This window comes from Brachyistius frenatus, unplaced genomic scaffold, assembly GCF_029030835.1.
Source record: "Brachyistius frenatus isolate BFR_SWC_R1_liver_20210118 unplaced genomic scaffold, ASM2903083v1 Contig_20, whole genome shotgun sequence".
Lineage (NCBI taxonomy): Eukaryota > Metazoa > Chordata > Actinopteri > Embiotocidae > Brachyistius > Brachyistius frenatus.
In genome coordinates, this window is record NW_027210619.1 from 2544559 (window position 1) to 2568193 (window position 23635).

The 23635-nt window shown below is 42.4% G+C and overlaps 1 protein-coding gene across 2 annotated transcripts; it reads right to left on the minus strand.

The window, feature by feature from the left end:
* Positions 1-5406: 5406 nt before the first annotated feature.
* adar (adenosine deaminase RNA specific) lies at positions 5407-22465 on the minus strand. 2 transcript variants are annotated; one of them, XM_069695906.1, is made up of 16 exons: positions 22393-22465; positions 16696-18457; positions 15130-15437; positions 14245-14440; positions 13750-13946; positions 13133-13268; positions 12714-12952; positions 12301-12457; positions 11551-11719; positions 11184-11277; positions 10940-11056; positions 10627-10754; positions 10304-10486; positions 10078-10190; positions 9523-9650; positions 5407-8210 (listed from the first exon to the last, which is right to left on the minus strand). In XM_069695906.1, the coding sequence occupies exons 2-16, from the start codon at positions 18325-18327 to the stop codon at positions 7862-7864; spliced, it is 4146 nt and encodes a 1381-aa protein (XP_069552007.1). In that variant the 5' UTR covers positions 18328-18457; positions 22393-22465; the 3' UTR covers positions 5407-7861. The 2 variants fall into 2 exon arrangements, with proteins under 2 accessions (XP_069552007.1, XP_069552008.1); XM_069695907.1 differs by lacking the exon at positions 22393-22465 and adding an exon at positions 19959-20174.
* Between the last annotated feature and the right edge of the window lie 1170 nt (positions 22466-23635).

Consider the following 23635-nt stretch of genomic DNA (forward strand, 5'->3'; position numbering starts at 1 on the left):
AGCTAAATGTGAAATATCTTTCTATGAAATTCAGTGGAGTAGTAATATAAAGCTCCATAAAAATGAAATACTTTTGTAAGCACAAGTGCCTTAAAACTGAGGAGCTGTTTGAAATGTTTTGAATACTGTACAGAATAATATAACCCCCTCCACTCTGACTGAACTATAAGGCAACTCAACGGAGAAAAGGAAATGCAGAAGTACATCTGTCTCCCTCGCCAAAACAAACTCCTGTTGTAGGCCACATTTATGCTAAACGTCAGAGAAGTGATGAGTAAGTGCATCACGCAGCTGCATGGGTCTTCTTAATAGAGCACTGGGCTGGACCCACTCTATCAGACATGCTCTAATCGTTGCCCTACATTGGCTCCATTGTATCCTAATGGCTCAGATTGCACTCGGGGCCTGGGAGGTGTGCAGTCTAAACCGCAGCCAACTGCTGTATGCAGATGGATTTCCGCACAGCAAACAGCACTCGGATCCTACTGCCTGAGAGGGACTAATCAAATCCAGAGAGCGGGAGGCTACAGCGGGTAAAATATATACAGGAGGAGGGGTTGTGGAGTGGCGGGAGTGAATGGCGGATCGTGAGGAAAGCTGGAAGCAGTGTGTCCGCTCTCCTATTTAAATGGCGAGCAAACAGTGCAGAACATCTCGCCTCCAAACAACTGTGCCCTTTTCATGAACATGCAGACACACACAGCATGTTGACACGGCTATATTATATCTGCCACAAACTGCACCAACTGCAACCTAAAGAGCCACTACGTCAGGGTTTATAAGATATGAGATATTACGTGGGGCATCATCTTCATCCTCACCCCGGACTGAGCTGGTGGGTTAAGTGGGCTGCTCGCAAGTGTGTGCAGCTGTCATGCTACAAATATTTCAAAGTGAAGACTTCAGAGCGCAACTGCAGTATCACAGTGTCAGCATGATAGCTAAGTGTATGCTGTGGTGATGCTGATGTACAGGATGTGTGTTTGTGTCAGCTGTCTACTGAGTAAAAAAAACAAAACATGAGTCAGCAGACTAGTGACACGGCCGGATTTCTACTCTCACACTTTTCCTGACACTTTAACATTCAAGAACAGTTTTTTCCCTCTCACACTTGAAGGGTGACTTTAAGGTGAATTTGAATGAAGGTACCAAAACCAGGTGGTTAATTGATTTGTGATTAGTTTGGCTATTGTTAAAGAACTGTATCACAACACCAGGTAAGATGGCAAGATCATATCAACTGGAGCTGTAGTACCTTCAACATTCCTCTTTGAGACCTTACATTCCACACTGTTGTCTCTGTCTAAGTCACTATCTCTGCACTCTTTCTGCTGAATGAAATGCAACATTATACTTTCTACGCGAGTACAAGCATGTTGTGATGTCTGTATTCTGCTGCTTCTCCATGTTTTGTTGCCCCAGGAGCTTTCAACAGAGCCACAAAACAAATTCTGCCAAAGATGTGAGCTAAACACTCCTGTCGTCGGCTGATAATAACACTGCATTGTCATTTCATTCCATTCCGTTATTATCATCATTATATTGAGAGTTTTGACCAATCAGAGTTGACATTACTGTCCAATCGGGTGCTATTGTAAGTGGAAGTAGAAGCTGTGTTGACTATAGAATTGTTATTTCTGTATCTGGACTTACAACAACTTGGACAGCTGCATTAATCCTATTAATTTCATAGAAGAGAAATGCTGGGTGAAGATGGAGGAGATGATAAATGATAATTAGGCAAAGGTACCTGGCCAGACTCACACCGGGGATGTTGCGGTTCATGGTTGGCGCCTTAAACCCCTGGGCTTGAATGTAGATAGCTGCTTAGTTATGCGGGAACATGACGTTCCCATTCTCAATCCTTTCTCCTAATCTCTGATTGTTCGCTTGTGTCTCCAGCCAGCAGAAAAAGCCATTAATGAGCGTTTAGCTGAACCCCTAAACAAATGAGAGACGTACTGTAGGAGGCATTTAAGATATCTGGAAACACACTAACCTTACCTTTCTTCTGATTTCCCTCCCCAGCTAACACCACCCTCTCCTGCTGATAATGATGGTTATATTTGTTGTGATGTAAGGAACGGAGTGATGTGACAGATTTGTGACCTCGGTGTCCTCTCAGTTCTAAGAGGCACTGTCAAAATTAGGCCTTTCTTAATGTAGAGGCAGCAGGGAGTCAAGGCCTTAAGCCTTTCGACAAAAGGAATGCTATATTGTATGCTTTGTGTCACCCTTGATTGAAAAGGCAATTGACTGAGAATGCCTGCACCTGTCCTGATACTAATATTTAGAAGTATCAAATGAGCCAAGTATGGTTTTAAAGTGTTAGCACGATAGTATAGTTTATGAAGCGTTGGTGTTTGTGAGTCAGCTGTCTCCTCTCTCTCAGCTGAGTGACACGGGCTGATTTTTGCCAGGCTTTCTTTGGCACTTTCTTAAAAATAAAGTACCATTATAAGGCTTTACTTAAGGTGCTTTGTCAATCATGCCACTTTACTTCGAATGTTTTTTGGTTAATAATTGGTGCTGCAATTGACATTGTTGTAGCAACTGGTTCCAATTATTTGCTGTAGTTACGAAAGCATAGATAGCAAAGTTCAAACTTGTTCGATTGGGACCTTAAGATCAAATACCAGGGTCCTAATGAGCAGAGTGAGATCGCTCAGAGCTGTAGATGTTCAATCCTTCCATAATTCTCATTAAATTTTACTTTAAAACAGGTACAGACTGTTTTTATTCAGTCCATCTAGTGTGTTGCTGCTGTTTCTGTTCTCTAATAACAATATTCAACAATGAGAACACACATACATGATGTACATTCTGGACTTTCCAAAAATTCTGGCAGGGCAGGTCCTTCACAAGCATTTTGTAGAGTGACTAAACGTCCAGCTGTGCATTTTATATTGTGTTTCCGCTTTCCTGGTTACACTCATTGCACAGAATCCATTTACTTCTCCCAACCCCGGGGTGTGGGAAAATTAAGCTTTTTGGGAGTCAAATAGGTCACTTATCGTTCACCTAAAATGACACATTGGGTTTGTAATAGTCAACCCAGCCTTGCATTACTCGCAATAAAGAGCCATGCTTCAGGGTTTTAGACAATCCAAATACCCACTATAAAGACATACACTATATAAACTATAAAGATTCACACATGATGACAGCGATATTCATGTAATGGCACCTGTTTTTACAAGAGCAGTAACATTGTTAAGTCCCACATGTTTGCTCTATTGCCAATTCACATTATTTTGTATGAAGGCAAGCAAGATGGTCGTGTAACTGTGCAATTTTCAGGTCAATGGCAAACAAACTGAGACTACCGTCGATTGCGCTCACAGTACTATGCTACTTTTCCAGGTCCCCTCCTTTCCTCTCTGCTGCTCCATCCTGTCACACCTTGGATGACCATGATCTTGTGCGTCTTTAGCTTAGCTTCTAAGCCATTCCTCTCTCCACTCAGTCTTCATGTATTCCCTCCTTCCCCGCTCTCATTTATTTCCATTGGAGAGCATCGATTGGCTGGTTTAAGCCCTTTGGTCTGAACTAATATTTCACTTTGTGCGGCCTAATTCCACTCGTCTACTCTTCCCTCTGTCGTGCTTTACTCCTCTCCCTCTGTCATTAGTCCTGCCCTCCCACCATCCAAATACTTGACCGGAGACACAGTATGAATCCAACTCGATTGCACGAGATCCTGATTTAAACAGGCCCCTGCTATTGCACACAGACGGTCTGAGCAGCACAAACATGTATCTATGTGTACCAACGTGTTCATAATGCTAATACTAACTTCAGCGAACCTCTCTGATTGATTTCTTAGCTCCTAACTGTAGTTAAGTGTGGGAGTATTAACATGTAAATCGGTAAAACCATAAATGTCTTTTTAAATTCATTTTATAAAGCTTGTTGGGATTTTACTTGTCTTCATGGACCTCTGATGAAACAGATTGTTTGGTGGTGGGGGGTGGGGGGTGGGGGGATATCAATAAAAGTATTCACAGAGTACTACACTGATTGGTTGGTGATATTGCAGCCATTGTCCTGTCCATTGACAGAAATAAATGTTGCTGAACTGGAGCCAAGACCTGCTTTAACAAGACACTGAACTGATTGAGAATTACACACTGCTACATCACTATTTGTTCAGTGAAACGTCACACAGAGCAACAGCTCTAAATGGCTTGTTCAAATGTTCAGTGTACTACTGCATCCCATTAAGACACTATTAAAAATGTGTAAATACATAATTAACATCTCTAACAGAATGCAAGAAACACATTTCTTCCACAATACCCCCAATATCTCTTTTTACCCCTCATTTTTATGTCCATCGCTGTTTTGCATTTTCTATATGGGAATATATCACAAGATGTACTTTTTATCATCACTTCCCCACTAGTCCACAGCTCATTAGTCTCTCTTTGTATATAGTACACCTATAACTATAGACCTATCTTTTTAATCTGGCTTTTAATTTGGAGTAACGTTTATCGTCTTGGATTTTTAGTCGCAAATATTGTTTTTATCCCTGGTGTTTATTCTGTTTTACTGAATTGTATTTTCTTTCATCAACATTTTTACTATTATTACATTATTTCAAGGTTATTGTTCTGTTCATTTGTTTGCTTTTTGTATGTGTGCGCGCTCTTGCTCTAATGAGAAGCCATTTTGGGCTGCATCCTTGTATAAAAGGTGGTGGTTTCACTGTGTGAAACTAATTGTGACCACAATCCAAAAATGTCCTCACTTTGAAGGTTTAAAACTCAAATTGGTCCACAGAAGACAGACTCGCAGGAACATCAACATACTCAGAGCCTGAAAATGAGAGAAAAAAAGGACCTCAACATGTAATTAATGTAAGAATCCCACATAAGTGCTCGTGAATAAATAAAAAAAAAAATGTAAGCACTTCAAAGATCATAACAAGGATATCTACTCACAGATTTTGGCTCGCATCCACCATGTCTATCAGGCCATCCGTGGCTGATTTCCCTCACGTACACACGGACACGGCCTGCAGGCTGAAGGTGAGCCCACGTTTCCATCTGCTGATCCTTTGGAGCATTGCAGTGAGCTGTGCAGGTTCTGGGAGGCAGCCGCCCTGAGGAAAGGAGTACCTGCTGAAAAAAATTTGCATTTTCTGCTCACTCAAACTTTCAGCCCAGAAATTCTGTGTTCATTGTTTGTGTAATCTGCAGCTTTGTCATGAGTGCACAATAAGAAACAGAAGCTTTGCAAGTTAATTTCCAGTCCTCTTAAAACAACTTAACAGCAACTCTTGACACAATAATATATATATATATATAATCCCCACGAAAATCTTGAATGACTCTGTATCATTCAGACACCTCGGAGGATGCAAGTACTCCTATAGAAACACAAAGGTGATGAATATAACAGACTGCTACTTGTTTTATTCTTTTTTTTCAACTTTGTAAAAAAAAAACAGTCTATTTCATTACAATTTAATTGAATTGGGAAAAAAAATATAGAAAAGCGATTGTAGATGATTTACAAAATATATACATTAAACCTACACATATACATACACACCCAGCAAGACTGTATATACATCTTTAAACTTGCATATCCATTTTTGTGTACTGTGGGGTCCAGGAGTCTGAGTCCACAACAATTTAATGATAAAAAAAACAAAAAACAACCTAATACAAAATGTATTTATTTAAAGCTTTTATTCAAACACATTCAGCTGACAGAAATCATGTAACAGATATTAAAACGATTTATCTGTATTGCTATATTACCATGTCTTTTATGTACAAGTCATATTGCAGTAAATGCTGTAACTCACCAGTCTGAGTATTTATAAAAGGTCAAACACAAGTATACCTGACTGTAAATCACTGCTGAAGACAGTTAGAACTAAAACTGAACTTGAGGGCTGTAACAAGAGAGCAAACTACACACTGCCGAGAGGTGCGCCTCTGTTCTATAGAAGCAACAAAGTTGAGACCAACGGAAAAAAAAAACCAACACTCATTTGACAATACAGAAAAGGCTGTGTACATGCAAAGCTACACCAAACCGTTTGACGTATCACTGAGTGCTGACTTGCATAACTTTTTCCTCTGAAGCTATCATACCTTCAGCAAAATAAAGATTTCTGACAGACGTACTGGTACATACTACATCTCTGTCATGCTCAGTTATTGTGAATTCACAAATTCTTTAAAAAAAATTAAAAAAAATCTTGAGGCCTTCCTGCACCTGCGCAGCAGCTAAAGAAAACAGTGGATACTGCAAGTATTGAAAATTGCTGACTTGTAAATACAATTTTCTAAAATATAAAACCGCAATAGTAAATAAATCATTTCACACAGCACAAGATAAATGAGTTTCTGAAAGCAGGCTCAGACTTTTGGACCCCACTGGACATCTGTGCGTTCATGTATCTGTATATACTTGATGTATATATTGCATCATCCATCTGGAACATGAACAGACAAAACATAAGTTTCCCAAGACAACAAAACTGTTCTCACTTTGTGGTTCTCCAGAGCCTTTTTTCTATTGAGATAAAAAAAAAAAACAATATACAGGCAGGACAGTTGAGGCTCCCCGGGCGTTCTAGCATGGCCAGCTATTGATGTCCACCAAGTTAAAAAAAAAAAAAAGAAAGATGAAATACTCAAAAACAGGTAAGGAATAAGAACAGAAATGTTCTACTTCTTGGGGGTCATGACATCATTAATTCTCTATAAAAGCTCAAAAGCACAAATTATAGGACAGATCAAAGGGCGGCTCTGACCTATGCTGTATGATTGGAAAACATCGCAATGACATGTGGCGAGATGGACAGCTGTAGGCATACAGTCAATTTTACAGATAGTTTTAATCAGAACTGCCTGATCGAAGACTTTGGTTTGTACAGGAGCCAAATCCCTAAATGTTGGACAGAGAACTTCGGGAAAGTTGGCGTGAATGCTCTTATGTACAGTAAAGGTTTGTGTACACTGTTAGCTGTGTCTGTATCAAGCAGGGACTGATGTTCAAGTGTACGGTCGACTTCTGATTAAAGTCGCTGCACTTAAAAAAAAAAAAAAAGAAAAAAGAAATCCAGATTCCTGCTGAGAGCGTCCCATTGTCTCAGCTGCTGTCCTAAAAGCAGCCACTTGTATTTCCACACGGTAAAACATAGGGAGCAGAAGAAAATAAGCACTTCAAGACAGAACACTTAACCTCTAAACTAGCTTAATCACAATTACAAACACTGCTACAAAGCAGGGTCACATTAGGTTGAATGCCAATTAGCTGCTCTCGTCATCTACTCAAGCTCTGGCAGTAAAATTAGACAACAAAGAGAGGTCCAACGAGAACAAATCATCTGGTTCATGACTGCATTTGCAAGAGTCAAAGATTTTACATATCAAGTAGAGTGGTGGGAAAGTAACGACCAAACCCCCCACCCCCCTCCACCACCCCCAAGCTAATCTTGGTAAAAACAGTAAGAAGGATGCAGACATACAGCAACTGTTTAGCAAACTAATGCAACAGAGCTTTGGAGCAGTGTGTGTCATGGTGATTTACTAACTTCAAACTAAATCCTTTTTCATGTAGTGTTTACAATATTCTGTACACCCTGTGGATCTCTCCCGAGCTCTGGCTTGTCAACTGTGGCCTAACTCATCCTTCAGGCTTCGCCCTTGACTTATTCCTCCCACTTATTCTGTCCCTTTCCATCACTCTTCTTCTGCAGCCTTTAACCATGTTCCATCAGAAGATACAGTTCTAGCCAGAGGCCTCGCGTTGTTTGATTGTCCTTTTCCTTCACGACATCCACCCCTTTCAATCTGCCCAAGCTTTGTGCTTTTCACCCCAATCAGATTTATATCATTTATTTATTAAAGAATGCTGCACTGTCCAACGCCTCCTCTTGCTTGTACTCCACTGCTCCTCCGTTTCTACTGCTTCCGTATCCCACAGGGACACTCGACCCATTGTTCCAGCCGCCCTCCCCTGATTCAAAGCTCTTCTCTTCCAGTGGTTTGCCGATCCAGGCTCCGTAGCCGTGGACGCTGAGAGCTTTGAAGAAGTGTTGCTTCGCTTGTTGGAAGCACATGGCCGACATCTTGGCCTGAGCGTAGGAGGGCAGGGACAGGAGGTCAGTGCGACCACACCGCTGGCACAGAGAGCGGAACAGGCAGAACAGGTTGGACTTGGACACGCGGGACACGGCCAGTTTCCTGGAAGACAGACATTTGAGCACGCTTTAACTGAGGCAACAGTCACACTCGTACATTTTCAGTTTCAACCCACAACCTTTGCCGCGTTTACGCCCAGCGTCCACACTGCAGAGGCGTTTTTAGTGGGTAGCGGTAGTCCTTTAGTGGGACTGCGTTTTACTCTGGATGGGGAAACACTGAGACGTTTGGAAACAATGACGTCGACACCCAGGCTTGCTGATTGGATCTTATCAGTCAGAATGTGTCACACACCTGTCACATGACTTATCCCCCCCCCCCGAGGAAAACCAACAACATCAACAATCAGTAACTCCGCTTGAATAATGAACGACAGGCGTGACCTCGCTGTCTATGCTAGAAGCTGTTATTGCAAGGTATCTGGTCACCCATCAGATTCTGTGATCTTTCCTGATGTTCTCACTGTAACTATCCTCCCCACTACCGACAGAACCAACCAACACAATCTGCACCACAGCTCACAGAATCAGACTGCTCACCAAGTTGGGTGCGTCACTGGTTTGGGGTATCATGTCCTGTATACGTGAATGGTCATGAAATACGCATTTCAGGCACGTTAGTATGGATGGAGTTTAATTCTGAAATAGTGCTAAAAGGTTCGTGCTGAACAGAGATCAGTTTCAATTTGAAATGAACATTAGTTATTAGTGTGGCCTCAGCCTGAATGTCAATATAAAAAACAAGCGTGACAGTTGGAATAACATCATGCTCATGCCGTGTTTCCTATTTAGCTTACTTCGCTACCTGCTGCTTTCTGTTTTGGGTGATCTAATTCAAATTAAATAAAGCTTTTGGTAGTACTTGAAAATGAAATGAGATCATGGTGTTTTGTATACTGGTCACATTTCTATTTATTGCTGGTACCGTATGGTTTGGTTTTAGTTTTAGAAGATGATTTGGAAGAAACCGTACTAACAAAAATGGAATTATCACAACCAATTCTATTTGACTATCTTCAAATGATTTTTTTTTTAAACAAATTTCAGGGATGTCTTTTCACAAGGACTTAGTCTTTGTTTAATGTCACACTTATCAGCAATGCACAGAAATGAAAAAAAAAAAAAGTCTCTGAGAAGCATTTAGGAGGATTTCAGCCAGGGCAAAGTGTTGACTTGTTGGTGTTCTGGGTTAATACAAAGTTATTATTAGAATCTAAAGAAAGACAAAAGCACTGAACAGCAGCACAACATTAAGACATTGTCAAATAAACAAACAATCTACTGTATCAATAGACAATGCTGAGTACACATTAGGAACGACAGGATTTAGTATAATGACATTACATACTACATACCCATCTAGCTTTCCTTTGGTCCCGTCCAGCACCTCGACACTGTGCTGGTCTGGAAAGCTCCAGTTTACACTGGACTCCTTGGTCTTGCCTGTGTGACGCGTGGAGTCGTACACACTCACCCTGCCCACCTACAGTCCAAACCAGGCGGTGTGGGGAAAGGGACAGAAAGACAAGAGCTCATTTTGTTCAATTATACTTCAATGTAATCTGCAATTCAAATCTCAGCATGTAAAAGTAGCTGTTGACTGCATGGATCAATGATGACACCATCAGAAAGAAACCAAACGAAGTGTTAAAAAACAGCCTAAAACCAGGAACAAACTGAATTAGGTGTGGCTGCCAGCTATTGTATTCCTTCCTCAGCGGTGCGATAGTGACCTACTTGCCTTTGTTAATTGATGGATGGGCCAAATTTACACAAGATGAGCAATGATAAAACAGCTGTGGAGGCACAAGTAGGAGTGTTTGCAGCTTAATTGATGAATTTAGTGAGAATGACCTCAATATTCCTGATTAATGTGCAAGTGTGACATCGCCAAAAACTTGTGCGGTTACCTCAGGGTGGTTCAACTTGAAGGACGGCGGGAGACTCTGGGTGAACCCTTCCCCGTCTCTGGCCAGCCGACAGCACACAGCACGTGTCAGGTGACCGTGGCTGTACAGATAGCCTGACAGATCGGAAGCAGCAAACACGCATATTGTAAAACAGAAATTTGAGTAGTAGAAACAATGCAAAATAGGGTGTTCATCCTGTTTTTCTTTATCTGACAGTATGTCTTACCAAGCGTGATGGACTTCAGGTAGATGGGTTGCACGAAATGGGTGAGCAGCGCCCCCTGCAGGCCCAGCACGTTCCAGCGCAGGATCTTATCACTGCAGCTCATGGTTCGTAGCCTTTCACCATGCTGGATGCCATCCCAGGTGGGAACAATGGCACTTGACTCCACTGGGATGGTCCCCTCGCCTGACAAAAGGAACAACACACGCATTGACAAAGGTCAGGTCTCTTCCTTACAAACCTGGGGTTGGAATCATTTGCTTTCAGACACATTTCGTGACCGATAAAGTACGTGAGGACAGTTTTGTGTGAGCCTTTTGTCTCACCATTCTCCACTTTAGTGCGAAGCTTGCCCTGCTTAGCGTTCTCAAACAGAGGCTGGTGGCCATCGGTTTCATCGCCCGCCTCACTGCATGACTTATCAAACAGAGCACCATCCCCGCACGGTGCCGTGCTAAGGATGACAAAATAAAATGAACAGACATGGTATTAATACGAATCACACCAAATTTGACGTGCAGTCTAGAAGAGGAGGTATCACACGGATCTAAACATACAACACTGATGTATCTAATGGACCGGATATCAGAAAGAAAGAAAAGCTTTGGGGCGATGAAAGAAAACATCTGATACTCCCACCTAATGTAGAGGTGAAACGTGATGTCAGATTTGATCCGCAGTTTGTTTTTCTCCACTGGCTCAAATATACTGTCGTCTGTGCCTTCATAGTGCTTGAGCAGCTCAATGTACAGAAACCTGAGAGGAAAGGAGACAGCAAGTTAGACTTATAAATAATGTCCTGCAGACTGGGTCTGAGAGAAAGGGGGTTATTTTTAGAAGTGCAGGAGAAGCATTGATAAAGGAGGAAGATATCCAATTCTACCGAACAAATCCCCTTCTGGAGATGATTTCAGCATGGCAGTCATTGACAGTGTCCCCTTTAAGGCTCAGCTCCTCCCCTTTAACACAGCGATTTCCTGACAGGAAAAATACAAACAGACAAAACAGGAGAGACACATCCAATGTCAAAGAACATGACAATGCAACGCCTCTCGGTTGTGCAGTGACCTAGTTCTGCTTTAACTTTGTGACAGTACGTACCTCTGAGCACAGAAATCCATGAAAAATTAAACATCATGGAAAAATGCAGTGACAACAGATTTTCATCTGTTGATGCACAATTTCTTACACTCCCCGTTTTTAGCCCTTCGCTCATTTCATAGGTTATATGCTTAAGGTAATGGATTTACCAGTTCCGAGGCTGACAACAGTCCCCAGGCCCTCCCCCCTCCTCATGACGATGGTGGCCAGAATCTTGCGTCCCAGAAGGCTGTGCTGGATACGTGTGGTCAGGGCATTGAAACGCTGGTGACTCAACATTGCGATCTGGTCATGCAATGTGCTGCCGCTCACTGGTAGCTAGAGAGAGGGATGCATATACAGGACAAGACCAGCAAAATGAAAAGAAAACAAGAACTATTTAATCTTATGTACACTTGATATCAATCAGGCTTCTCTGCATATCTATGTACTCTGTACTAGAGACAAAAAACAGAACAGAAAATGCTTTTCTGCTGAAAAAAACCTGATTTACTGACACCACAGGTTAAAACAATAAATACATATAAATAGTATGTTTATACTGTTCAAATGAACAGTATAAACTGATGATTTCCAAAGAAGTGATTAAATCATTTACTGTGAAGCAGTAACTCTTGATGTGCCGAGTTAAACACTGTGTGTAGTTTACTTTATACTGTTATTATCTCAGAACAGCAAGTGAAGTGGTTGACTGATTACCTCATGGGTATTTATTGTATTTAAGCTCAATCTTTCAGCAAAGGTATTCAAGGTGAGCCAAACCTGCTGCTACGCTCTGCTGTTTCTCTCATTCCATTATGTACTGCCTTAATCCCATGTTGAGCCACAGAAAGCTCTTTTGAAGCTGATGCATATTCAACTTTGAAAAGGAAATTTGTGAAAGCGTTGAAAGTCTGTACCTCAGCTGGAATAAGCTCCCCGGTGCGGGCTGCCCGCTCAGCTTCTCCAATCAGAACTCGCAGAGCAGCATCTGCTGCTTCCTGCTTTCCCTGCTTCTTGTTGGACGCACAGACTGGAGGGAACCAGCGTCCGCCCAGCTTGGCCTGGTAGGTGAACCTGAGTGACACAAAGAAAGGCAGTCAGTGGAGGATTTGACTGGATTATCATCCTTAATTCAAAGACCAAGGATCAAGTACCAAGAGACCATGGCTGCTTTAAAAAAAAGAATATACAAAAATCTATTTGAACATTTTCATTAGCAAATCAAAGATTGTCAGGAGAACAGCAAGGCAGACACTTAAAAAAAAGGCCCAGATTTTAAAGTAAAAAAGAAAAACAAATTCTCAAGTACAATGATGCAGGTCACACATACTTAGGCTCATGTGGTGGCCCAGACTGTCCCACCAGGCGGATCTCAGCAGCAAAGCCCCGGGCTCTGGCATACTCCAGAAGACCTGACACAGCGTTGTTGTTCAGGTGGTTGATGAGGTCCCCAACTCCTGCCTCATGTGCTGCTCGCAACTCATCTGCTGTTAGAGGAGGCAACGAGGGGCAGGCTGTCCCAGAGGCACCACCATCATTATCACTGGAAGGGCCCAGGGGCAACTGAGGCTGGAAAAAGAGACATGAATAGTTAAGCAAAGGGAGCGGAGCGTGACAACGGTAACAAAATTATTTCTTTCAGCCTGAGTAAGCTGTTGTTTTTCAAAATATTCCTTTTGAAGATATGCTAACCCTCTCTCTTTCCTCCCAAACAAACAACTCGAATTATTCTCTGTTCTCACTCCACACCTTGTTGAGCTGCAGTCTTCCATCGGCCATTAATTCTTTGACAGCCTCCTCTGCTGCCAGCTGGCGAGCTGCCTTCTTGCTCGGAGCTGAGGCCTCTGCAAACAAGCTCTCTCCAACCTTCACCCTGTACATGAACCTGAGCAGAGGACGGGGAAGGTGAAAAGGGTGCAAGAGAGAAAGGGAGAGAATTATTTTGGTTTGTAACTGATATTGCACACATGGCACACTTTGTTTTGTTTGCTTCAGATTCCTGACTTCACATTTAGATAGATGAACAGACGTGCCAGGGTTACAGTAACACGAGAACATTTGATGTACTCATGAAGACAGATGCATGCAGCTTTTCTAGAAAGCGATGGGAGGAAAACACAAGTTTGTGTTGTGTCTCCAAACCAGTCAGCCTAAAGGGATGAATTGAACAGAAATGGTTAAGAGTGAATGGACAGTGATGGTACTGTGTTTTTGTTAGATGACTACAGCACTGAGGACATACTGAACAAAAATAGCTGCTTCTCTAAGGCAGAAATGCCACAGAGGGCGTTCATCTATGAACATGTGGTGTGGGGGAGAAGCACATCCCAAAGGACAGATTCAGAGGGACATGAAGGAGCCAGTACCTTGGGTCGTGTGGCGGGCCTGCCTGCCCAGTGATGATGAATTCGATGGGGTTCCCACTGCGCTGGCTGTACTCCATCAGGACAGACACAGGATTCTTCCCACCAGGCAGCGAGCGAGACAGGGGCTGGCGAGGTACCTCTGCCATCCCTTCCACACTACTGGACCCAAACCCACCCCCCAGGTTTTCAACTGCCCCCTGGTAGACGAAGGAGACAAAAACATATTCAACAACATGGCATATATTTAAGCCGGTTCTTGGCGACATTTTTTTCATTGTGGCTGCAAAATGACATCGTTCTCACGAGCACAGCTTTAATCTGCATAGTTGATTCAACTTTTACACAGTTTACAGCGTGTATAAAACCCCGCACCGCCTATTAACAAGTGTATGACCGACCGCAAACGAATGTGGGAAGCACGCTGTGATTGATTTGTTTTCTTAAAATACAAAAGGAGGCTTGTATTCACACATGACAAAAAAAAAAAAATCTTACACTGGTGTCTGGAAGTAGATCTAGCACTTGGTCGACACCAGCAGTATTTCCCTCGTCCCCCGTGCACGCCCCTCCCTGCATCTCTCCGATGAGAATGCGCAGGGTGGCCGCAGCAGCATCCTTTTTTGCAACCTTCTTACTAGACGCTTCGGCGACAGGAAACGGCCTCCCGTTGAGCATCACCTGCATACGGAATCTAACAGATGTAGAAAACATTTACAGAGGAGACGAGATGAATTGAGATGTCAATAAATTAGGAATTAAAGAGCTGCAACACACCTAGACTACCGTGTTGCATTACAAGCATCATTCTTAGCTGGACCTCACTCAGGCAGTGGCATTTCTCACAGGTTTGCCAACAGGTGCTTTACATACAGTAACAAGCATGTAGGTGGAAAAACCAAAAATGATGTGTGTTGTCTAATAAAACAATCAATACCATTGAATACGCTCAATTTGTGAGGGTTTATCTATCTAGTAGAGGGCAAAGCTTTGGTATTTGAATATGCTGCAGGGACTTTTTCTGTCCTAATAGATCAACTAAGTGCTGATCCAGATTACCGATCTGACATCAGTGCTCCCTTTTTCACAAATTGTATCTGCATGAAACTAAGTGAGGTAATTTTTATGTAAGGTTACATTTAAGGAAAAGATTACTGTGGCACTCTAAACTGAGTTAGTTGATAACCATGATATAATGAATTGATGTTATATAATGACATTGACAAAGACACCGTATTTATATATGGTCCACTTAGTAAATAGGGACCCTGGTGCCCACCTAGTAACATTTCTACATTACAGAAGGAATACATGGATAATGATCACAGATTATTTTTCGTTATCTCTCGTATCAATCAAAACAAATTAGATCACGTCACTCACCTAGGGTCATGGGAAGGTCCCGACTGATCGAGGAGCAGGAACTCACAGTTCTGGCCCAGATACTGGGCATATTCCATGAGGCCACTGACGGGGTTCTTCAGTCGCACCTCCTGTAGTTTGGCCCAGAGATTCTGGGGAGGCGGGGCGGCCAGTGACACAGCAACAGTTCCTATCGTATTGGCCTTTTCTGCTGCCAGTTTTTCAGCATCTGTCTCTCTGCGAATGGCATTGAGGAATTCTGGGATGTCGTCAGTAGCCCACAGTTCCTCATTGGCCTCTTCGCTTTTACATGAAGTAAAGGAAGGGGGCTGAAGGGAGAAATGAGAAGGAAAAGTCAGGTGAAAAGGTCAATGAAATCAGGGTAGATCTTCAAGACTGGTGTCCGTCATATTTGCAGGAGCTTGCAATTTTGCCAAATTCCTGTGTTTTCTCAGCAAAAAAATGTTTTGAATCAAAAGCTCTGCTGAAGGTATTTGAGCACAAATATTTCTGTGATGTGCAGTATGCTTATTATCATATAACTCCCTCTTTATTAGGTAGTAGTTTAAAAAAAGATGTATTTTTTTTCCTGCAATGTTTGCCAATTCTGCAATTTTACATCCCCGACAACCACACACACGATATAAAAAGGACAAAAAATGATGCAAATCGAATCAAATCCCCCCTTCCCCACCCAAAAAAAAAAGATGTTGCGAAATCAAGCATTTGTGATCGCAACATGTACAAAAACAATAACTTGGCGCAATCCTGGAGTTAACATTTTCAGCATTTTGCTGGGTTATATGAAAAGACAGACACTTCTCTCATGCTGGGTATGAAATGTAAGTCTACAACCAGCAAATGCTTGTTTTATTTTACAATACGACTGTTTGCTGTCCTGGCTCCTAAATGGTGGAATGAGCTCCCCAGCGACATCAGGACAGCGGAAACTCTGAACATCTTCCGCAGCAAACTAAAAACACACCTCTTCCGACTTTACCTTGAACAGTAGAACTTTAGTAGCACTTAAAATGACACTTACTGACAGCACTTTGTAGTTTGGCTTTCTTGAAGAAATTGTATTTTCTTGATTCCTGTTGTTCTGGGTTTTGTACCCTCATGGTTGAAATTTACTTATTGTAAGTCGCTTTGGATAAAAGTGTCAGCTAAATGAAATGTTATGTAATGTAACAATAAAGACTGAAAACAGGGGTTACAAGTGAATAAGCTTATTTCTCAAAATGTTTAATTATTTATTCAACTCTTTAGATGCCATGCTGTGTTATACTGGGGGACATATTTTGATTACCTAGAAATTGTTGGTATCCACTGACCTACGCAGGGCAACGAGTTTCCATTTGAGTAACTTTATGTTATGTTTTGAATTTCAGTTCACACCTCAACAATATTTCTGTTTATGTAAATATGAGCAACCACATTTGAAAGAATATTTGCCCTTTCATATTTTTTTTAGCATATGACTGCCATGCCATGTTAGGGTATATTTCCATATTCATAACAAAGTACTCAACTTAATCCCATTATAATAAAAAATGTGCAAAGCAAAACACTAAAAACGTTACCTACCGCTTCACTATTACTTTTCTCTGGCATCCAACCCTCTGGAAGTGGCATCGGCTCTAGGCCTGGTAATTGTGGTAGTGGTGACGGTGTGAAGATGGGCCCTCCTCCATCCTCCTCTTTAATGGTTTCCACCTCCATCCGACTCTCCACAGCTAGGGTGCTCTGTGCGGCTTTGAGGCTCCTCTCCATCCTCTCTCTGCGGTGGGCAGAGAGCTCCCATTTGGAAGGGTTGACGTCACTATTCTTAATGATTTCACCTTGCTTCTCCAGGTCGTAGAGGGTGGGATTGACCTGCTTGGCACTCCTAAATCCCAGATTCTTTGCTATGATGAGGGCAGTTGCCGTCCCTGAATCCAAGAGGTATTTCAAGATTAGCTCCTTCTGGTCAGCCATCATAGCAACTTTAGGCTCCGGATTAGGGGAGCTGGCAGTGCTGGAATGTCGTCTTTTGTGTTGTTGACCTTCTGCTGGTGACTCGGATTCTTCAGAGTCCGATAACTTTGAAGAGGAGGAGTAAGAAGGACTGGATTCTGTGTCAGAGTCCTCTTCTTTGAGCTGTCTCCTGCTTTCTGTTTCTGAGTCGACCTTGGCTTCAGGTTTGTGAAGATGTTCAGAGCAGACACACAGATGAGAAGGTGGACTTTGTACTTGAGAGTTTTGTTCTTCCTCACCTCTGACAGGTTCTTTGTAAAGAGTCCACTCAGGAGGCAGTTCTCCTTGCTTGAAGGCTTTATGTGAGCGTTCCAAAGAGTAGAGAGTCTGGTTGACGATCTTCTTTGGCAGATGTAGCTTCCTGGCCAATACTTTGGCAGAAATACACTCACTTGGCTTCAAAGCAGCCAAAGCCTTGTGCACCTGGTCCTGTATGTCAGGTGTGAGAGCGATGTCACCGCTATTAAGGCTCTTATATGCTGAACTGCGGGATGAAGAATATCTGTCAAACCTCTCTTTTCCTCTGTTGGGCCTTTCTCGATAAGGAGACCAACTCTGAAAACTGTCACACAGAGAGTCTGTTTGGATGCACCACTGTCTATTAGAGTATTTGTTGTGATTTTTACCGTGTAACTGTTTTCTATTCAGAGGTCGAGGGCCTGGAGGGCCTCTTGAGCCTCCTGCACTGGGTGGGTATGCAAAACTCTGGTCTTGGCTATAGCCCCCTCTACCCCTAAGGCTGCTGTTGAAGTTTGGAGATCTACTGTACCCTGAGTGGGGCTGGTAGAAGGAGCTTGGCGGCCTGCTGGGTACCCCTCTTCCTGGCGAACTGCTTCTGAATTGTGGTGCCTCAGAAATCTGTCCTCTCAGGAACTCTACCTGTTTATATTGAAAGGAATTAGGAACTGGACTGACACCCTGATTATGATTATGTAAGCTATTGAGGGCATCCACTTTAGGGACCACGTTAATGTGGTGTGGTATGGGGGGAGCAGAGGGGGTGACAGAAGGAGATGGGGGCTGTACGGGCACTAGAGGATGGGCAGGACTGCTGTAGTAACTTGGATGTGGGATCTGCTGTGGGCCAGCTCTGGGGAAAAGTGGGGCCGGGCCAGGTCTATTGTAATTCTCCTTGGTCTGTAAGTGGGGTGGGAAATTCCTGTAGTAGTGTTCTTTGGAAGGCCCTCCTCTACCTCTGCTCATAGCGCAGGGGTTGAACACGAAGGGGGCCCGTGAAGCTGGCTGTGCAGCTTCTGTATTAGTGTGCGTCCTCCAGCACAAACACAATACCCTGAAGGAAAGTCAGGGCAGGCGAGTTACACACCGAGAGCACCTGGAAAACAAACAAAGGGCAATGTCAGGAGAATATGAATAAATATAAATAAATAACAGTGAGATAATTAAAAGGTAGAAAAAACAGGAGCAGCCAGGAGTTTTGAAGAAACTGTCTTCCCAGCCAATAGCATAAGTTCAGGGCCTGCTGGCAGCCTTCCAACCTGCTAAAGTGTCCTTGGATAAGTCAGTGAATCTATACCAGCTCCAAGGACGGTTTTTTAGCATCACCCCACACTACTGCTTTCCTGAAATGCACTATACAACTGGGTGAACAATGAAATATGTAGTTATTATGAAAGGTTGGAGATTTTATGCAGAGGATAAACTCTGACATACAGCAACACGGTTAATGTTGTTGAGCATATCTTCAGATTATAACCCAGTCAGTCTACAAGGATATTGCAGGGTGATATACTATCTCTCCCAGTCACACTGAAACTTAATTCCAGGATAAAAGGAAGCTGATTAATAATTCAAACCTTCTTGTGACCATTCTGTATTATTTCTGGCCTTCCAAATTATTGCTGGATCTGGAGATCCAGAGGGGAAAAGTGACACAATGATGCAGACAAAAAAAAAAAAAAGACAGTTTCAAGGACACAAGAACATCAAAGGTCATTCGTGACAGGCTGTGTGTGTGTGTGTGTGTGTGTGTGTGTGTGGGGGGGACCTGGGTGGTGGTGGACCTGCAGTTGCTAGCCGACAATCCTGGCTATAATACCAAGTTTTTGCAGAGCTAGATTAATTCCCTTCTTCTAATACAACTAGACACATACAGATATTAAGCAAATGGAAATGTAGATTTTGAACCCGACAGTCCAGAATTCCAACATCTTTCTATGGCAGAAACAAACATTGATTCCAGCTCAAGTGTCATTTCTGACAACATCCAATAATGTCTATATCAGTGAGACTGACAACAAGGAGACACCCAATACTGAGTCAGGTTTCATTCCCTGTGGCCCAGTCAGCATCACAGAGCTGAGCAGGCCCAAACCCTGCCACACTAATGGAGAACACCATAGTGTTGGTTCATCAAAGTAATAGGGGCCGACAAGCCCGGCAGCCCAGGGGCTGACAAGCCCGGCAGCCCAGGGGCCAAATGGGGCTGAAACCGACTCATCTCGACCATGATGCAAAGCAACGTCTGACAGCCAAAACAACAACTCTTGTGTTTTTCTGAATCTGCAGTCATTATGCTCGCATCTGCTGTGAGCCTGGGCAGAGGCAGACTATCCATCTGACAACTGACGAATCAACTCCTCTGCACACTTCATCCCGTCATGTGGAGAAACGGATAAATACCACCAATGCACAACTTGCCATTCAAATTCACTCTTCCTCCATCACTTGGCACCTTTATGTCCCCTGTTTAATAAGCATTGTAGAAATTAAACCTAGTACATGGCCCAAATTCGGTGCCTTCACATGTGCATGCAAAACAGCCCACTAAATCGAGTGGTAGTGTCAGAGCCCATGGTGTTGTGGATCTCACCTACAGTTCAAATGAAAGTGGCGGGTGTGGAAAAAGCAGGAAGTTTACAGGTCGGCGCGTTTGCTCTTCTCAAGGATCAGGCGAGTTAAATTTAACATAGGTAATCACAAAGTAAGCACGGAATCGGTGGTAAAATAGAAACGATGAAACTATCCGAGGAGTAGTTTGTGAGAGGGTAAACGAGTTTTCCTGCCCGCCGAGTCTTCCGATTTAGATGAAAAAGGTCCTTTTGTCCGCAGCCTCCACGACGAAAACAACAGCGAGGTCGCTCTCCTGTAAACGCTTTGGGCACCGCGGAGTTGTTGTAAAACACGTTTCTAAACTGTTACACCACGAAGTGTGAGGGGGAAATCCTGGAGCCTGACTCGTGTTTGAGAAAGGAAGCCGTGTCAACAGAGACGGGACCAAGTTTCGATTTCATTTCTGAGGAAAGTTTCTATTGTGAGTCACGTGACCAGGAGAGCTGCGCAGTCAGCCATGCTCATAGGGAACTTTAAAAAGGTAACAGAAAGGCAGAGCTCCTCTTTTTGAGTCGATTATTGTCCCATGTTTAAAGACGTCGCGCCACACAATCAAAGTGCCCGTGTTGCTGCGGGCCCGCAAGGACATCCTCTCCTGAGTGCCGTCTCCATCACACCGAGGCAGAGGAGATGTCAGATCAGATTCTCACATTAATAATAGAGAACACGATGGAGTCTGGTCGTAATGTAATATATTGCGAGAGATACAAATAACACATCAACTCGTGATAGTTTTTGCTATGAGCCTTGCGTCAGGTAACAAGGATTGTGATAAGCAGTGTTGTGCAGGTTACTTTTGAAATGTGATAGGTCACAGATCACTAAATTCGCTGTTAAAAACGTACTGCGAAGTAATGCAAATTATTACATTGCATTCATTTGTTATCACTCTTCTAACATATACTTTAAAATGGGCAATAAAGCTGCAAAGTCCTAAATAAATGCGAACTAGGCAGCGTGAACCTTCGCAACAGCGCTGATTACTTTCAAACTTTAATTAAAAGGTTCTTCAATACAACTTGAATTAAGATCGGAGTGTTTTGATTTTAAAGCGCAACCACCAAACAAATCACAAGTATGTAGATCACAACTGACCGCAGTAAAGGAAACGTATGAACTCCCCTCCAACCAATCAAATACAGGGCTCACAATTTTAGCGCATACTGCCAAATGAATGGATGTAGACAGAAGAAAAAGGTGTGCAGAGAAAAGAAGCAAAGCATCAGAATAAATGTTATACACGACATGCTTTTTACTGAAAAGAATATATTTGGATGTAACCCCTTTGTAATCACGTACAATTTGAAGAGGAACTAGCATTTCCCCCCCCCCCCCCCCTCAAACTGAAACAATTACATTGATTTTTACAATTCAATTACATTTAACTAGTTGAGATTTGAGTGACATTAAGATGGAAATATAACGTAAGTAAAAAAAAAAAAAAAAACCATAACCCCTTTTCACACGTGTCGCATTACTGGATTCACCTGCCCGACATTTACGTTTCAGAAATTGCTCCGAAATTGAGTATAAGCATAAATGAGGTTACTCATGAATGAAGGGATTTAATGACATGAATGTTTTTTATTTTATTTTATTCCATTAAAAATGATTGAGATGCGTTCAGTCTATTCTCTCGGCCAAACAATTGGGATGACGAAATATTGAATACATGCAGCTGGTATTGCAAAAGCGATTTAACCACGTTTCGTCAGCATGTATAAACCGACTTCACATCACGGTAATGAACTTAAAACAGGAAAACAAACTCGGGCAGAAACAAAAGTTTGATAAAAGCTCTCAGAAGATTATTTCTACTTGGGAAGAAGCTATTTGACGCTTCGAGTACATATATTACTGTCGCTTACGAGTCAAGGATAATATATACCTTTTACTATCCCTTTCGGAAAGGTCCAGATTAATCCAGGAGTTATTGAGGACAACGAATTCAAACTCTTCATTTTCACTTGACGCAGACTTTGAAGAAACCAATCAAGGCAGGCGGTTTCATCTTTATGGGAACACAAACCTTTAAACTTTTAACAGCTACAGGTTAGACGACCTGTTTCTCTTTTTCCAAACACAAAACACACAAAAGAGCCCTTTAACTTTTCAACTGTGTTACAGTAAAGCGACGTCGTGGGGGGGGGAGAGGATGGAGAGAGGGGGTGGGGGGGGGGGGGAGAAACAAAATGTGCCGCTAACAACCACCTGGACGCCGTTTCCTCCCCCCCTCCCCCCCCCCCAAGGCTAACGTTAGCTCGCCTGCTAACGCGCACCGCCACTGCACCATTTCCAACTATCGCCTCCAGCACAGTTCACTGTCTGCTCATGCAGAAACACCTCCACCTCCACCGCCCATCACCCGAGCCCCCCTAACAAGCGATTTAAAGACAACTCGCAGCTTTGGCCATTTACCTCCACTCGCAGTGTTTCCCCCACTGTGGGCTCTTGTTCCTGTCTGGTGTTTTAATGCGGTGATGGAAACAATCAAAGAACTGGTGCGTGACGCTTTCGCGTGTGCGACGGACACAAAAAAAAAAAAACCCAGCTACGCGTCGCATGTGAGTGACGTAGGGGACACCGGCAAGGTTCCAGCCATTTTCAGCTGTTTCCTACGCATACACGTTGGCGAGCTGCACAAGAAGGGCTAGTGGTGGGAAGTCGTCAAATATATTTACTCAAGTATTGTTCTTCAGTCAAATTCAGTGGCACTTTACTTGAGTGTTTCCGTCTGATATTATTTCAACTTCCACAAAAATAAATTTCAGAGGAAAATATTAAAGGAGTTAGTTAGTAGTTATTTTATACACCAAAAATATATAATAATTTTCTATTCATGCATTGATTTACATATATTCGACGCTTTAACAGTATCGTGTTGAAATTAGCTCTACCATGATACCATTAAATTGCTGCTCACAAGTACATATCAATGAAGCAATATTCCAGTAATTTATATATGATAAATAAAACACTATAATGTTACTTTTGCGAAATGAGTGCTTTACAGTTGACACTTAAAGTATATTTTGATGACAGACTTTATATAGGCTATTACTTAAGTATGATTTTGAATGCAGTACTTCTACTTTTATTACGAGTATTTTTTCATTGCGTTATTGCTACTTTTATTTCAGTAGAGGATCTGAGTACTTCTTCCACCGTTGGCGATCACCCAGATTTAAATTTATCACAATTTTACTGCAATGTGTTGTCTAAATTAAATGCACCTAACCTAAATTACACATTTATATTGCTTGAGCAACACTCTTCTTATTCAAAAGATATTTGCTTAACTGGGTCAATTGACCATTATCTAGTACTAAAGCAGATTGCAAGGCCTAAAAGGTTTGTCTTAGTCCTTTGTTGCAATGTTAGTTTTAATTTTTTTTTTTTAATTTTGGCTTAATATTGTGTATTTCTATAAAACCCCAAAAAGAGACAAAGTACAATGTAGGTACTTCACCTGCAAGGAATACTGTTAGAAATAATAAAGACTACAATCCAAAAATGATGAAATGGACACAAAAATTTAGATGAATTAAAAAGAGAGGTCAATGAGTGGGTCTATATTTTGAGAAAAAGGTCGACTGCAAACATGAAAGTATATTAACATTGCCAAATTATCCTTTGTAACACTACTGTGAACTGGCGATAA